This window comes from Equus quagga, chromosome 11 (genome assembly GCF_021613505.1).
Source record: "Equus quagga isolate Etosha38 chromosome 11, UCLA_HA_Equagga_1.0, whole genome shotgun sequence".
Classification (NCBI taxonomy): domain Eukaryota; kingdom Metazoa; phylum Chordata; class Mammalia; order Perissodactyla; family Equidae; genus Equus; species Equus quagga.
In genome coordinates, this window is record NC_060277.1 from 111,136,877 (window position 1) to 111,153,731 (window position 16,855).

At 58.5% G+C, this 16,855-nt stretch overlaps 1 protein-coding gene across 1 annotated transcript in view; it reads left to right on the forward strand.

Annotated features, from left to right (window-relative positions):
• The window catches only part of MGAT5B (alpha-1,6-mannosylglycoprotein 6-beta-N-acetylglucosaminyltransferase B), a 75,702-nt gene that overhangs the window by 1,047 nt on the left and 57,800 nt on the right, over positions 1 to 16,855 (forward strand). The window contains exons 2-3 of the mRNA XM_046674647.1: positions 3,375 to 3,487; positions 12,203 to 12,350. Coding sequence (XP_046530603.1) covers positions 3,375 to 3,487; positions 12,203 to 12,350 — 261 coding nt within the window. The remainder of the gene's footprint in view (positions 1 to 3,374; positions 3,488 to 12,202; positions 12,351 to 16,855) is intronic.

Below are 16,855 nucleotides of genomic sequence, written 5' to 3' on the forward strand. Positions count from 1 at the left end.
CCCCCCCCCCCCCCCCCCCCCCCCCCCCCCCCCCCCCCCCCCCCGCCTTTGGCGCGCACTCCCCTTCTCGCGGCAGGGTGCGGGCCTGTCTTCAACGGGAGGGGCTCCGAGGTTGGGGCAAGGACAGCCTCTGCTGGGGATTTGACCCCCCATCGCGGCAGTGGAGAGGCGGGGGCAGGGGCGGCACTGCAGGGGGGAGAAGGGCGTGGGAGACAGCACCACTGGCGGGAGCGTGGAGGCAAAGACCCCCCCACACACACAACCTTGGGCGGCCAAGACCAGGCAGGGCTATGGCCGCGCGGGGCTGACCGGGCTCTGCTGGTTCCACCCCAGGACTCCAGACCCCGGCGGTTCCGGGGCAGCTCCCTCCTCTCCCAAGAGCCCACGGAGCCCGGCCTTCAGCCTGGGTTGGGGAATGGGCGCTAAGCGATGGGTGCCCAGCGGGTGCCATTTTGCCCAGGGACTGGGAGGCGGAGGGCACCGAGGGAGCGACGGACCGGGGGGCGGGGGGCTGCACCGTGGGCTCGGCCACAGGTGGGGTCTGGGCTCAGGACAGAGCCCGAGAGGGCAGGAACTGGACAGGCGGAGGCTACCTAGGCTTGGGCTGCGGGAGGGGCTGGCTTTGAGCTCCTTGTCCCCAGCCCTATGGCCAGAGCCCCTGCCCCTCTCAGGCCCCCGCTGGACTCACTCTGGGCTCGGAGGAGGGCGGGAGGTGGGCGAGACCATGGCGCACGTGGCTCTGGCCTCCCCAGCCAGTCTAGCCCCTGGATGGGCTGGGCCTGTTGTGCGGAGTTGAGGAGACAGCCGCCTGGACGGCCCGGGTCATGCTGGGCCGGCGCTGCCCGGAGGGTGCAGGAGGATCGCAGAGCTGGGGGTCCCAAGAGGAGGGCCTTGGGCGGGTGATTGGGCATCTCTGGAAAGGGCCTTGCTCCTCCAGGGAAATTCTCAAATCCCTGGCCTAACCTGGACCGTTGGAAGGGTCCTCGCCCCACCTCTCCCACCCCTTGTCGGCTGAGCCCTCCAGGCCACAGGAAGCCCAGCCGCTGACCCCAGCTTTGGCTGGACATTTCCTGGCGCAACGGAAGGCGGAGGCCGGACTCCAGCACCACGGACAGCGCCAGGTCCCCTGCCTGGCTTCCCTCTGGGGGCCATGGCGCTCTTACCTGACTGGCTCTTATCTGACGGCAGGATTCTGAGATGGGTTTGCACAGGTTCCCCCCCCCCCCCCCAAGTTATGTAACTTCCCCCTCAGGGTCGCTCTAGGCTGCCCAGAGACCCACAGCCACCAGTGGAGTTTTCATATCCCATCCCCTTCAGATGGGTCGGGGTGGCCTCCAGCCACATCATCCTTGTTTGTTAATCCCAAGGGCAGGCTGGGGGCCCTGTTCCCTCGGGTTTTCCCAGAGCCTCTGGCAGGGATCTTATTCTGTAGCTGCTCCTGGAAGCTAGCTTGAGTGGGTACATGCGTGAGTGACATCATTTTTTAATTTGAATCTACTGTAAAAGGCCCCAGGATTGGGGTCTGGCAGAGAGGGATGCAGCTGACATGTGTTGGGGGCTTCAGATCCTGGGCTAAAGGCTTAGACGCCTTTCTCATAGCAGGTCTTTGGATCCTGGCAGCCCAAATCGCCAGCTCTAAATACAGCCCTATAGCTGGGCAAGAGGGCGGGGGGAGAGAGGGACAAGAAACTTGAGGGATTAATCCTTGTCCTCAGGCTGGGAGGACAAACAGCTGATGACCCCAGGATTTCCCTGGATGTGCGAGCCTCCTGCTCCTCTGCTGGCCCTCTGGCTGCTGTCCTGAGACCAGCCTGACTTCATCTCAGGAATCCCAGGGCCCTGGCCCACCCCTGGGCTGGGCGGAATTCAGTAAGGGGCTCTTCGGCGCCCTATCGCCTGTCCTCCCTGTCACCCCCTGGGGGAAGCCCCCAGTGCCCTCTCTGCCTCTGGGTTCTGCCCCCTCTCCGATTTAATTTCTAACAGCTTCCTTTAAATATGGGTTGGGAATTTTGTCCTGCTTTTATTTTCTTCCGCAATTATGTGTTTTCTTTAATGGACCAAATTTTAATTAAATACTGCTCTGCCAGTTTCAAAGAATGAAGATTAAAATGCATAAAACAAGTCTTGCATAGAGATACAAACAAATGTGGCGTTTGAGAATTGGGGGTGGAGGTGGGAGGGCTGGAATTCTCTGGCATGACTTGCGGGGCTCCCTGTGGTGAGCCTGGCTCCACATGGGCTGAGGTTCCTCACTCTGACTCGGGGGGCGGGGGGGGCTCCCCTTTCGACTCTGCCAGCTCATCTAGTCCTCTGATAGAGTCAAGGGCCCAGAGCAGCCGCCACCTCTGGCGGCCCCAGGGCTGTGCTGGTGAGCTCAGGTCTCCTGCTTGGGGCCCAGGATCCAGTGTGGAAGCAGCAGGAGCCTGGGCTGGACTTGAGGGTGGGTCCCCCGCTGTCCCCCTGGGGCTGCCCTAGTGCCTGGCACTGGTAGATAATCAATAACTATGTGTTGAAGGAATTAATAAGAGTTTTGGACAGCTCTCCTGACCAGTGTGACAACACACACACTGTATGACACCCCAGACACAGGTGTCGGCTCACTCTGGCCAGTCTCTGCTGCAGGCTGACAACCTTACTGTGTGCCTGTCTGGTGAAGATGTGGGTTAGGTAGGGTCTGGGCACAGAAAGCGGCCATGTGGCCCTACCCTTCTAGATGTTGCCATCTGGTAATGACAGAGGGCACATGCCACCCCCCTTGCACATGATAAGGATGTGTTCAAGTAAGCTCGTGACTGATTGCTGCCGGAAGGCCTGTGTGCACAAGTGCAGAGTGGGGCCCGGGTGATTGATGGGATCCAGGTGGGTTTCTCCTGGGCCAATTACCTACCCTCTGGCTGGCGTCAGGTCCTGCTGTTTCCCTCTCTACCAGCGACCTTCAAACTTTAGTAAGTATCAGGATTATCTGGAGATGTGTTAAAACACATTGCTTACTCCACCCCCAGAGTGTGTCATTCGGTCTGGGGTTAGGACCCCAAAATTTGCATTTCTAACAATTCCAAGTTGATGCTGATGCTGCTGGTCTGGGGACCACACTTTGAGGGCCGCTGCTGTAAATGAGCCAGACTCTTTCTGGAGGCCTTACACTATATGTGCATGGTTGTTCCTCAGGGTTTTGTGTGTGGCTCGTGGCCAGTTCCTTGGAGTCAAGTTCTCCTTATCTTGTGGCAATGAGAGACTTCCTGGCCTGGGAGCTTGGCCCCCTGATCTTGCATCTCCCATCCATCCATCCCTTCTTCACTCATTCGTTCTACGGAGCCCTTACTGGATGGGGCGTATGCTGCTGGCCGCCCTGACCACCCGTTTGCTCTCTGCAGGCTTTTCGTGCTGGGCATCGGCTTCTTCTCGCTCTGCTTCCTGATGACGTCTCTGGGAGGCCAGTTCTCGGCCCGGCGCCCAGGGGACTCCCCCTTCACCATCCGCACAGAAGGTATCTTCGTGGGGAAAGGAGGGTGAGAAACAGATGCAGGTGCCTGGGGATGAGGAGGGGGAGGCCTGTGAGCCTGGCACCGCACGGCGCTTTCTGGGGTCCTGTCCCAGGCATCCGATCACCTCATTGGTGGCTGTGTGAGAGAGAGGGGCCTTGACTTGGGCTGCGTGACCTTGCACGCTGCTTCGGCTTTGGTCTTGGCGGTGGTCATCAGGCTTCCTCTGGCCTGGATTGTCAGGCCAGGGAAGGGCCTCTGGGCCAGGGTTTCCTGGGCACCAGAAGAGGTGGCCTCTGTTGCTTCTTTAGTGTGTGTGGAGTCTCTGAATTTGACACCTGTCTCTTTGAGACGCATATTCTGTGCCTTTTGCCTGGGCTGCGGCCAGAGCAGGGGGCAGAGGGCAGGCCTGGCCGTGGGCTCACGTGTCTTGTCTCTGAGCTCTTTGGACACGGCCTGGACCTTCAGCATTCCTTGCCCACGTGGTACTTTGAAAGCAGGGAAGTGGAGGTTCAGAGCTCAGCTTTGGGGACCAGGTGGACTGGCTTGTTCTGTGGGGCATCATCTGCCAGCTGTGTGCCATTGGCCAAGGCACTGATCCACCCTCAGGGTAGGAAAGCAATGGCACCTTCAGGGGTGGGGCTGGTGAGCTCTCAGGGCGCGGGGGTGGACGGGGTGATGACCTGGGGGACTCCTCTTGCACCTGGGTCCTGCCGCCCTCTCATCCTACTCAGAGAGGGTGGACAACATGACAGAGGCCTGCTCAGTGTGTTGGGGGCTCTTCTGGTCAGCAGTGGGAAGCAGGAGCGTAGTGGGGAAACTGATGCAAATGAGGTTTCCAGAACTGTTCAGGGAGCTGGCTCTGTGGGCTTGTCCCTGTCCCCCCAGGGAAGCCTCTCTCTGAAGCCCACCTTCTCGAATGCCCAGGGCTCAGCCTTCTGGCTTCCCTTTCCCAACGAAGAATATACCCTCAATAGAGCAGGTTGTCACCTAGGGCGGGTGATCTGAGAGGCACTCCTCATGCCATCTGGTGTCTCTTCATTAGATTCTTTCCTTTGGTTGAATGTGTACTTCTTTAAACTTGCAAAAGCCCCCGGCAGGAATTTCACATTTCTTAGTCATTCAAGCCTGAATGCAAATTAATTTATCCCATCTCTGACTCGCAGAGATTCCTCAGTCTTTCTGAGCTTCCGTTTTCTCCTCTGATAACTGGGACCAATAACACCGACGTTCCCCCCAGGATTGTCGTGAGGAGCGAAAAGATAACGTGTGTGAAGGGTCTTGTGCAGCCTCTGGCAAATAGCACAGGCTCCCTAAGTATTTACAGGGTGGGTGAGTCTGAAAGGGGGGCTCTACAGAAAAGGATGTTTAGGAAAGAGGACCAAGGAGGTGCGGGGATTTCTGCACAGGAGACGCCTGAGGACTGAGGCTGGAAGAGGATGGGGCAGTCATGAAGATGCCCTTGGGAGGGAGCCTGGGGAAGGACACTGGGCGTCATGGGTGGGGGATTGGTGGTGAGGGGGCTGGAGCGTGGGGAGATGGGGTGTAGAGAGTGATGCTCAAGCTACCTGGGTGCCACCCCTGGAAAGGGGCCCTGTCTGTCTGGCTGGGCTGCTACAAGGGGCTGGAGGAAACTGGACCTCCGGAAAGGTCAGGGATCCAAGAGATGGAAATCTGGCACAGGGGGAGGAGAGGTGTGTGGCTGAGATCTAGCTCTTCTGCTCCTGAGGGAGTTGGGGGTCCCATCCTGGCGGGGAGTGGGCCCAGTGGCCCAGAGAACAGGGACTTCTGGGAGCCCTGCCCCACTCTGCCCTGTGCAGTCGTGCCTGCTAGAGGACGCAGGGGTCCAGCTCCAATCTTGTGTGTTAGGGCTGGGCAGAGCCATCGAGCGGGGAGGATTCCCCAAGGTCATGCAATTACTCTAGAAGCCTTTGTGTCTACCTGTATGTGTGTGTGTGTGCGTGCGTGTGTGCACATGCGCTTGGATATTGGAGTATAATATCCACAGACTGAACACGTCCATGCAGCCTGCAACCCAGATCAAGAAATAACACCATCAGCCCCCAGTAGTGCCCCGTGCTGCGTCCCAGTCGCTTCGTCCCCAGGACGTCAGGACCCTGACGTCTGACATCACGGGGGCGTTTTGCCTGATGTTTGGACGTCGTGCGGATGGAATCACATAGCAGGTGTTCTTGGTGTGTGCCTTTCTCTCGGTACCACATGTGTGAGCGTCTTCCATCTCGGGTGTGCGGTGTAGACATTTGCTTTCACTGTTGTGTAGCACTCCACCGTGTGACCGCACCACGGTGCCTGGTTATCCACTCTCCCATTGGCGGACATTCGATTGTTTCTAGTTTGGGGCTTTTGTGGCCAGTGCTGCTGAGAACATTCTAGTGCTTTTCTTTGGGGACACATGTGGGCATTTCTGTTGGGTCGGCCTAGGAGTCGAGTTGCCGGGTCTCCTACGTGTTGTGACATTAGTTCTCAGGCCAAGTTTATCCGAGTCAAAGTCTTCATGATTCCCAGGCCCCTCTGCTGGAAGCTAAGTGCCTGGAATACGGAACCGAAGGCCGCAAGGAGGAGAGGACAGGAGGCGGAACTCACCCTGCTTTGGTTCGGGTCCCGGCTCTCATCGTCCCCCCACTTCCTTTCATGCCTTGGGATTAGGTTGATTTGCTTGGAGAGACCCAAGGCAGGGACCTGGAAGAGGCCCAAGTTTACACTGTGGGCTTAAAATCCTGATCCTGCAAGAGTTGCCCACCTGAAGCGACACCCCCATGCTGAGGCTGGGGCGGCCCCGCAAAGCACCCAGGCGGCTCCGGCTTTTCTACCCAGGAGCTGCCCAAGTGAAGGATTGAGGCCGGGAGGGGCAGCTGTGGAGGGGCCTGGGAGGATACTGGGGGTCACGGGCCGGGGTTCGGTTGTCAGATAGTGTTTATTCCTGGGGTCTGTGCATCTGCAGGACACAATCAGGGAAAGGAAACCCAGAAGGCACTGCCATTTAGGAACGAAAATCCTTGCATTGGCCAAGAAAATAGTGAGCACAAATGGAAGAAACCGTTTCTCCTCCCCTTGCCCGTCAAGCGTGCGTGCGAGGAAAGTGGCTTCCCACGTGGCCGGGGCCAGGGAGGGGCAGGAGAAGAAGGGTTTTCTAAAAGGGGTGACAGACAGACCGACACAGCCTCTTCTGGACGGTGGTCTCCCTGGGGAGGCTCCGAGTTCCCCTCTGGGCTGGTCTATATGTCAGGATAAAGTCTCTATTACGGGGATGAAAATGTGGCAGACTTCCCACTCTGTATTCTGTACATTCATCTTAAGATTCAGGGAGAAGGAGGCTGAGGGAGAGAATGGTAACTCGGCGGAGGTCTAACCTAATCCTCTTTGTTGTCGTTGGGCCTGGCTTGGCCTCGGGGGAGGGTTTTTTGCACGCTCCCTCACCAGGCAGCCCTCGCTCCCTTCCCAGCCCACTCCTTCCTCCTCCCAGCCTTGTGCCTCTGCTGCCCTTCTCTTGTCCTGGGAGGACCTTGCTTCCCTCCTAACGACAGGGGACGTGCAGCTGTGTCTGAGGCCGCCTTCCCAGCGTTGCTGCAGGTTCCCTAGAGCGCATGTGGCTGTTCCTGGCTTTCTGTCTTGTCTTGAAGAAGTAGAGGTTGGAGGCCATCTCTGGGGACAGGTCTGCAGGCTGGAGGTCCTTGGTTCAGCTGCCTATGTCTGCTCTGAGGTTCCCCCATGGCCTGGCCCTGGCAGACCCAGCCCCTGGCCAGGATTTGAACTTGGGGAATACCAGAGAAACATTTCCTTGCTCTGAGGCGGTCTCTGGCCCTGGAACTTGGTGCTAAGAAACTCTGGGGTTCTTCCTTTGAGAGGCTGGTGATGGATGGGTGGGCCACGGCCCAGGCCCTGCCCTTGCCTCCTGCACTGCCCTAAGCCCAGAGCTCCGACAGTCTCAGCTGGTTTCTGCCATGGCCGTGTGCAAAGAGACAGATGTGCTCATCGCTCCAGCTGGGCAAATACCAAGTCACAGCCCTCATCTCAAGTGCCGGGGAGGCCTCTCTTACCTGGCCAGGTGGGGGCTTGTTCACTTTCCAGGAACCAGCGGTAAAGGGTGGGGGTGGAGACAAGAAAAGCAGTCAAGGGAGAACAGGAGAGACAGAGAAACACAGAGCGTCTGGGGAGGGGACGGCCCCGGGTGGTAAATGTGAGGAGATACAATGTAAATTTGTCTCTCTCCCTCCTAGCTTTCCTTATTTACATGGAAATATGGAGGGAACACGTGTGAATTCTGAGATGTGTTGCTGGGGACTCACGTTAAATACATTTTGATTTAGCTGACACCAAGAGCGGTGAGGCACCTCAGGGCTAGTCACATCCAGAGCCGGCACTGCTGACAGTCCTGGGGCTGATGGTGGCCTCCAATAGCGCATCACGCAAGGAGGGCCAGCCGGACTGGCTGTGCAAGGTCTGCTTCCCTCCCAGGATCCCACCGCCTGCCTTGTCCTGGGCAGAAAATGTGCTCGATGCCCCAGGAACTCCTCCAGAAGCCATGGGCGTCTGTCCTGAGCTCTCAGGAGCTCCCAGAGTCCTGCGCCATCAGCAGGCGATGGGAGCTGCCCCTGAGCCCCAGGTGCTGGGGAGGTGTCTGTGGTCCTGATCCAGCCTGAGGGAGGTGGCCTTACAGCCCGTCTGAGGGGGATCTGTCTCCTTACCTGCATCCGTGAGCCCCTCAGTCTTCTGGGGTCACTGTTGCTGTTGACATTTTTTAAGAATTGGCTTAATCCCTCCTGGGAAGGGCCATCCAGAACCCCCAGATATCTCCAAGGACTGTCGGGGGCTCACGTTTCCCTGGTTTCCAGCTTCTCCCCTGCCATCCTGCTCAGTGTCTCCCCGCTTGCCTCCTCTGTGTCCCCCACGTGGACCCGGTGGGAAGGGCACCCCTCTCCCCAAGCCTCTTGCACAGAGGCGGGGGCTCTGACTGCTCCTCAGCACAGCACGCAGATGACAGTTCCCTCTCGAATCCCTGCCTTTCAGAGCCCCTTTTGTCCCTGCAGCGGGAGCTTCCCCATCCTGCTTAGCCCCTCTGGCCGCCACTGCCACCGTCCTTGTTCTCTGTCCTTGTCTCCCAGGCCGAGTGGGGAAACGCAAGTCCTCCTGCTGGAATGTGCAGCGTCCTTTGGCTTTCTCTTCGTCTCACAGCTCTGGGCATCTAGACTCGGCTCTGGGCCCCCGGGGGGTTAGCAACGAAACAGAGCTGTCTCCCCAAGGGGACTCCGCCAGCTTTTACAGGAGCCATTCTTTCCTTCCCCATTTCCCTCATCCCTGGGGGTAATCAGGGAAGCGCCGGAACAGGAGTCCCAGCCCGCAGGAACTCAGGGCTCGCTAAGTCCAAGCCCCTCATTTTGCAGGAGGGGAAACTGAGGCCCAGAGAAGGGACGTGACGGGCCCTGCCCCCATCTGGTTGGTGGCAGAGCAGGCCTAGAGTCCAGGCTTTCTGACTCCCACCTGGCCTGTCCCAGGCCACCTTGCTGTCCTAGCCCCTGCACAGCTCTGTCGGGCTCTTGGGGCTGCCGCAGCTCTTGGCTGGATCTCACAGCTCTTGGCCCCGTCAGCTATTCCGCAGCCTGTGCAACGGGGCTGGGGGTGTGGGGGGGGGGGTGCTGTGTCAGTGAGGTCCCGGTAGGGGCACAGGGGGTGAGGAGGGGCAAAGGAAGCTTGGGATGAGCTCGGAGAGAGGGGCAACAGTGTGACAGGGCAGGGTGCCATCCTGAGACGTTCCAGGGAACACAGCACCACTCCCGAAACAGTGCTGTGGGCTCAGCATCGCCGGGGCACTGCGTCTGCAGGTTTGAGCTGCTTCCCAGGCTCTGCCATCCATTCCAGCCTGAGTGCTCCGCTGGGGCATGGCTGGGGGCCTCGGTTAACCGGCTCTGACTCTAGGGTGCCCTCAGCTGTGGGCTCGCTCTCCTTTCTTCATCCCACTCCTTTGGGGAAGGGGCCACCCCTGCCTGCGCTGTGAGCAATGGCTCTCCGGGGCTGCCCAGTGAGGCCAGGCAGGCCGTGCACTGCACAACTCCAGGATCCTGATGGTGGCCCACACCCCGGGTGGCACCGCTGGAGTTGTACAAAGCAGCGGCCGGGTCAACTGCCTGATGTTCTCCTAGCTTTCGAGCCGAAACGATGGGAACCTCGTCTTGCTCACCCTGTGCTCCCAGCCCTGGTGGAATGCTCGGTATTGCATTTGGGTGATGGGCTTGGGTGGGCGTCTCAGGGGTGAGAGGGACTTGAAAGACTCAACTAGGGCCCCTGACTCTGTGGAGTTGAGAGAGGGGGAGCTGTGTGCATCTTGCTTGCTTGACTGACGAACTGACTGAGCACGTGGGGGAGTGGGGAGGGCAGAGTGGTGGAGAGACCCCAGTTTGCTTCCTTTACCACTAGGGGGAAATTTCCCCGTCCCAACTGGTTTTTTGACAATCTACCCGGTTTTCCGAGAGGGTGAGTTTGAAGACCGTCTGCCGGTTCAGCAGCTGGGGTGGGGAGGAGGTGCAGGTGGTGTTTCCTGCCTGCCTGCCTCACTTAGATGACCTCCCCTGCCTCTGCCCTCCCCCATTCACGCCCTCCCGTTCATGCGTCTTCCTTTCTTTGGGGCCGGGAACCCTGGCTCTTTAAGGAGGCCGCAGCTCCTCACTGCTCTGCATGATGCCCAGCGGGCACTTGCACCACGTTTGGGTGAGCCCTCCCCGGCTTGGCTCCCCGTGGCCTCCCTTCTGACTTCAGGCGGGTTCAGCTGGCAGGGGAACCCGGCCGGGAGGTGACTTAGGCAGTGTGAGAAAGCAGCGGCAGCCACTGGCCTGGGCCCGGAGCCAGGGGCTATGGGGACGAGCAAAGCAGAAATGTCACAAGCTGCCCCCGTGATGCGGGGCGTCTCTTGGCTCTCCCTCTTCAGCTCCGTCCTGAGCTTGGAACAGAGACCAGCCGTCCTGCCTCCCCCACGGCCCCCCGTCTCTACATTGTGTTCAGTGCCCTGCCATGCTCTCTCCTGCACCCACCCCCCCCAACCTTCCTGGCCCTGTGACATTGGGCTGCAGACGGGGCTGGAATTGTCTCCTGGTGTTGGGGACGCTGAGGCTGAGAGTGTTACCATGATTCTCGGCCACACGGGCGTTGGTGGCACAGGCAGGCAAGAGTCCGTGTGTCTGCCTCCCAGGCCTGCTGAGCCGCTGGGCCCTGGCCTTTCCTTCCTGAGAAGCAGACGCTGTCGGTGCTCACACCGCATGGCCATCATGATCCCCGTGCACGTGGGTGGACTTGCAGCTGCTGGCACCTGTGGTTCTTTGCCTGGGGGCCTCCTGTAGCCACTTGATCTGTCTCTGCCACCCCAGGCAGGCAGAAAGTTCCAGGACATGGCTGTCCCTGGGAGCAACCCTCAAGCAGTGACTGGCGGCAGAGGGTGTGCACATGCCCCAGCTCCCTCGCCCCTCAGGGGGAGAACTCTGAGGCCGGTTCTACACCTGCTGGTCTCCCCAGGTTGCTGAGGCGCCCTCTCTGGGCTGCCTCCCCTTCCATGTGTCACCTCCCCATTCCTCAACTGGAGTTTCCTTCACCTCCCAAATAAACAGTTTGCCTCAAACCCTTGTCTTGGGGTCTGCTTCTGGGGAACCCAACCTAAGGTCCCCCCTGTACCCCCGACGGCTTGAGAAGCCCCTGGAAGCACTGGGTCTCCACCAACTCGGCTCATTGGCTCTGAGAGCTTCAGAGCCTGGCTCTTGGGGTTTGCAGGGAGCTGAGCTGGGGGTTGCAGCGCCTGGAACTGAGTACTTCATGGACCATTTGGAGGTGCTGTTTAAAACCTTCACAAAATTTAATTAGAAAGGGAGGGCAGGACTCACTCTCCCACACTGGCGCGTGCGGCGCTAATGATCGAGAATGATTGGAAAGGAAGTCGTGGAGAGTCCCCGGCTGGTTAACAGGATCTTGGTTGAAGCACCTCATTTTCACGTAATTTTATTCTCCACAAGGTCTCCCCTGCCCCTCAGCCCTGGGGGTGATCTTTGGGAACCTGAAGACCAGCTTGAGAGTCAGGACAGTTTCGCGATGGTGTCTACAGTGGGGTCTCGGGGGCGGGGGGAGAGGGACAACGACAGGACTCTGAGCCCCTCCAACACGGGCTTGCAGCCTCTCCCGTGCATCCAGGCCACGTGGGGAGCAAGCAAAGTGCAGGCTCCTGGGCCCCTGCCCTGGGGATATGAATCAGCAGACCCAGACCAGGGCCCGGGAATCTGCATGTCAGCAGCCTGGCCAGGAGATTCAGGTGCGGGGGCATGGCTGACCACACTTATAGAAACCTGATCTGGACGTTCCGTCTGGACCTTGATGCTGGGGGGCTGTGAGGTTCCTGTCCCACTGCCGGGCCTTCCCTGTCATCTCGCAGACCTGAGATTATGTCTAAAGCTCCACTTTGCAGGCGACAAAACTGAGGCTCAGAGAGGTTAAAAGTCATCCCAGTGTCACACAGCTGGTAGGGAACAGGGTTGGCCCAGGGCTCTCTGCATTCCTGCCCTGCAGGGGTGAGGGGTGCGGCAAGCTCACTCTCCTGACCCCTCCTCTTCCTGGGCAGATGGGAGTGGGGCTGGGGTCTGAGCCACCCCGGCCTGGAGACCAGGCGGCCTCGGGTGGCCTCCAGGCTGCTCGGCCTGCACCTGACTGTGCCCATGCTGTGCCCGCAGTGCTGGGTGGGCCGGAGTCTCGTGGCGTCCTCCGCAGGATGAGTGACCTGTTGGAGCTGATGGTGAAGCGCATGGACATGCTGGCCAGACTGGGGAACAGCAGTGAGCCGCACCGGGCAGCTGGCGACACACACTTCGCCGTGGACAGGTGAGGGGGACACGAGGACAGGGGAGGGAGGGAGGGAGGCACGCGGAGAGGGTGCGCTGGGGCCAGGAGTGCTGTCGCTCGTCCCCTTTTGTGTTAATCTGGAGAAAACTTTAAAAATACAGGAAACCACACAGTCATACAACCCAGAGCTCGTTTCTGCCACCCAAATTCAACAGTCCTTAACATTTTGTCACATTGCTGGCGCATCTTTCTTTTCTCCTTTTTAATAAAACATCACTGCTGTAAGCTGAAGCGTCCTTTTACTGTTCCCCGGAGAGACAGGCACCCTCATGAATTTGGTGTAAGGTCTTCCGGTCCATTCTAAATCCTGTCACTCGTGCATTTTGTACACACGTGCACGCACACACACTGTAAATGCGCTGCGGGTGGTTTTCACAAATCTTACGTAAGTGACATCCCACGGAGCATGTTCTGTGCCAGCTTTTTTCACTCAACCTGACGACTTTGAGCTCCGTCCGTGTTGACAGGCATGTGTGGGTGTCCACGTGGATGTGACGGCCAGGTGACCATCTGTCCTCCACCCATGGACCTGGGCCATCTTTGCCAAGAAGGTTTCCTGGTTTCTTCACTCTAAGTTGTTCCTCTCCTGAGGCCACAATGTGCAAAGATCTCCAAGAGTTTGTGCCATAGTCCCGTGTGCCCCAGTAGTGTCCTCAGGAGCCCATGGTTTGTTGGTGTGCGACCACATCATGTGTCTTAGGTGTGAGGGTGATCTCCAGAACCCCAGAGAACAAGGGAGCGTGACATCAGGGCCGTCCCGATTGAGCATCCTGGTCCCCAGACGTGGACGTGGAGGGAGGGGCTTGGACCCACCCGTTCCCGGGGAGACGGCCTCCACCTGGCCTTTCAGACATTGGGGTCCTTTATGCAAGACATTTGCTCAGTGTGTTCTCACTGCTGAGAAATTAGTTTGAAACCCACACTTTTGCACAATTTGGGAAAAGCTATACCTCGGCCAATGTTTTTTGCTAAAAGTGTTCTATTGCTAAAAAATATGTTTGGAATCCACACTCAGACAATTTTCAGAAAAGCTATACCTCAGCCAACATGCGTGATGCAATAGCTAAAGCCCCAGGCATTTCTGGGGTTTGGAGTTGGGCAAAATCAGAGAAAGCAATGGTGTTGAGTCCTGGTCGTGGTGGGGCCCTGGCCGGCCTGAGGAGGGAGTGTGTTTGCGGGACCCCTGCTGCATGGGACCTGAAACATGGCCTCCCCTTTGGACTGGGGTGGGATCCTCTGCCCCGGAGGCTGCCTGGGCTGGGCTGCTGGCTGTGCGGCCACCTCAAACTGGCCTCGCTGATCAAATGTCCCGGATGCCCAGTCGGGTGAGCCGAGGTCAGCATCTCTGTCCTCATAATCCGTGACGTTTACTGAAAGTTCACCGAGTGCCTGGCTTTGTCCTCGTTTCTTACCTCAATTATCTAGTCAATGCCACAGCCCCTCATGGGGGTGCTTTAATCTCTGTTGCATAGAGGAGGAAACCGAGGCACAGAGAGGTTCAGGAACTCTCTCGAAGTTGCACAGCTGCTAAGGGGCTGGGCCTGGTTCTCGGCCGGGGCCCAGAGCCTGCCTTTCTAACCGCCATGCTGTTGATGGCTGTTCCGTAAACCTGTGGCTATGTGTGGGTTACTTTTTATCTCTTTGCAAGACTTTTCATATCGATTAGTTGACAACTCTGAAAAAAACCCCTTCGTTAGAGCTTTGCTGGGTTTTTGTGGTTTGGGAAAGGTGGGCCCTAGAGTTGCAGTCCTGGAGCCTGGGTTGAACGCCGTGGTGGCCCCCCATGGGGCCCGGCTCCTTGGGAGCTCTTCACGGCAGGAAGTCAGGCCTCCAGGGTTGGCTGCGTGGCTGTGTGCTGGCTGACGGGTGAGATGCTATCTCACCCTCCGGGGACTGAGGATCTGACAGAATAAACAGAAGAGAGGCGCTCATGGGATGCTTATTGGACCTACTGGGTGCCAGGCACTGCTGCGGTGCTAAGGACACAGCAATGAGCCTTGTCCTCATTCCTGTGGGGGAGACGGGCAGTAATGGAGAAAAAGAAATAATGAGCTACTGTCAGCTACTGATCCACTCTCTGAAGGATTGGGGGCGGGTGACTAGGAAAGTGGTGTCCAAACAGGGTGGTTTGGGAAGGTTCTTCCAAGCTGGTGATGTTTAAGCTCGATTCTGAGTGATGAGAAGGAGCCAGCCACATGGGGAGCTGTGGGGAGCTGTGGCTAGCTGTGGCTAGAGAATTTGAGGTAGAGAGAGCAGAGAGTGCAAAGGCCCTGGGGTAGGAACAAGCTTCAGAAGTTGGAGGAAAGGAATCAATGTGGAGGCTAACGTGGTGGAGCACAGCGAGGAGCAGCAGAGGTCAACAGGGCCGGTGGCATAGGGCTTTGTCAGCTGTGGTAAGTAGCATTGGGACATTATTCTAAGCTGTGGAAAGTCAACAAGGGTTTTCAACAAGAGGGTGACAGGATCTGACTTCTTTTTTGAAAGATTGCTCTGACTGATGGAGAATGGGTTAGTGGGGCAGCAAGTGGGGGTGCAGAGGAGCCAGGAGAAGAGACGGGGAGATGGAGGCAAAGGTGCTGGGTCCCCCTGGAGTTCCCTCTGCAGCCCGAGAGCGTTTTCTTCTCCGTGTGCACAGGTCCGTCTTCTCCAATGCTGCTTGTGTCCGCTCTGATCCTGCCCCTCGCCGCCCCCTCGTCCTTCCCACTTCCCTGTCTGCGCCCGCTGTGCTCCTGCCTCTTGGGCTGCGGGTCCAGCCTCCGTCCACAGGTCTGCCCCCCAGGGTGAGGGCGGAGGACCCAGCTGGCTCCGGGCTGGTCTTTTGGGCTGGGGGCTCTACTGCCAGCGCAGTCAGTGTCTCTCCGGTTTCTTCCAGTCCTGGCCCGTCCCTCCCTCCCTCCCTGCCCTTCCTCTCCCCGGGGAACGTGCGTCCGCCGCCTCCCAGCTCCATCCCGGGAAATAGCAACAATCCATCATGCGCAGCAGAGCCCATCAAAGCCCACAGGCAGAGCCATAAATTTCAGACGCTGTTGCTTCTGGCTTCAGGGAGAGGGATGGTGGGCGCGTCCAGGGCATGCAGGCGGCTGCTTGCTCACGCCTCCCCTGGGCTCACACTCTCCAGCCCCTCCTTACCCTTGAGCCACTCTGCTTGTCCAAGCTGAAGCCACACAGGCAAGGATCCTGCAGAAGCGCGTGCTGCTGTGTTTCCAGCAAACTCTCAGTTACCTGCGCTTGGATTCCTCACTTTGAAGTTATCTGTGGCTTAAAAAGAACCGCCCCGCTGTCCTCCTCCTGCCCTTCCAGAAGCTGCTGGGCTGTCACCTCCTGCCCATGGCTGGTGTGTCCTCAAGGAAAGCAAATTTGCTTTTTTAGCCTAGGAAAACATAATTAGGGATTATTTGCAGATTTGCTGCAAACGGCACCGTATTATGTCTCCTAAAGCCAAATGGTAATGATCTTTGAATTTTCCATAAGGCTTCTCTGCAGTAGCAAAGATGGTGGAAAGGTGAGGCTGCGTGCATTCGATCGGTCCATATGTGTTGAATGCCTACTGTGTGCAGAGTCTGGGCTGGAGTTTGGGGAATGGGTGGAGAGGACACAGGAGCCAGAAGTTGGAGCTCTGTCCTTGAGGGTCACTCTTGGGGGGAGGAGGCAGCACCCCGTCCCCATGCACGGCTGGAGAATCAGAACAGGTCTGTGTTAGAAGCCACTGCACTCCTGTCCTGGCCTGACCTGCGTGCAGCGGCTCCCAGGGAAGGAGCCCCTGGGTCTGAACCCTGGCTGCTGACTGGCTCAGGTAGCGTCTGAGCCTCAGTTTCCTCCTCTTCAGTTGGAGACAACACTGATGGAGGGGAGGGCCACCTGGCCCTGCACCTGGCACTTAGAGGGATCTTCGTCTCCCTTCCCTGCCCTGTGAGGGCACAGAGCAGGGCCCACCAAGTCGCCACAGAGGAAGGGGCGTTTGGGGTGAGCCTGGAAGGAGGGAGACAGAGCCAGGCGGTCCAGACGGGGAATGAACAAAACCACCTGCAAGACCCAGACGCATGCTGATGCTGAGGGAGGGTGCTGGGGCGCAGGGGCAGCCTGGCCGCGCTCTGTGGCTGGAGAGCCTGGTGAGTGAGGGGGGGCGGGAGGGAGCCCCGAACTTGATAGCTCCAAAAACCGCCAGCTGACTCTAGAGTCCCCAGTTTGTCTCCTGCTGGGGCCGTAGTCCTAGATGCCAGTGTCGAATGTCCCCCTGCCCGCCTGCCTTCGTGTCCTGGGAATGCCTCAAATGCAGCGTCTCCTGGGCGCACCCAGCCCTCCCCGCCCTGGCCATGTCGGCAGCATCATTTTCATCACTCAGACCCCCGACCTCAGAGTCGACCTCTCCCTGACCTGTGTCCACTCCATCAACAAATTCTCTCCACCTTTGGAATTCACCCAGGATCCCCGCTTCTCACCTGCCCCACTGCCACCTCTGCCCCCTGGCATCTGTTTCCAACTCA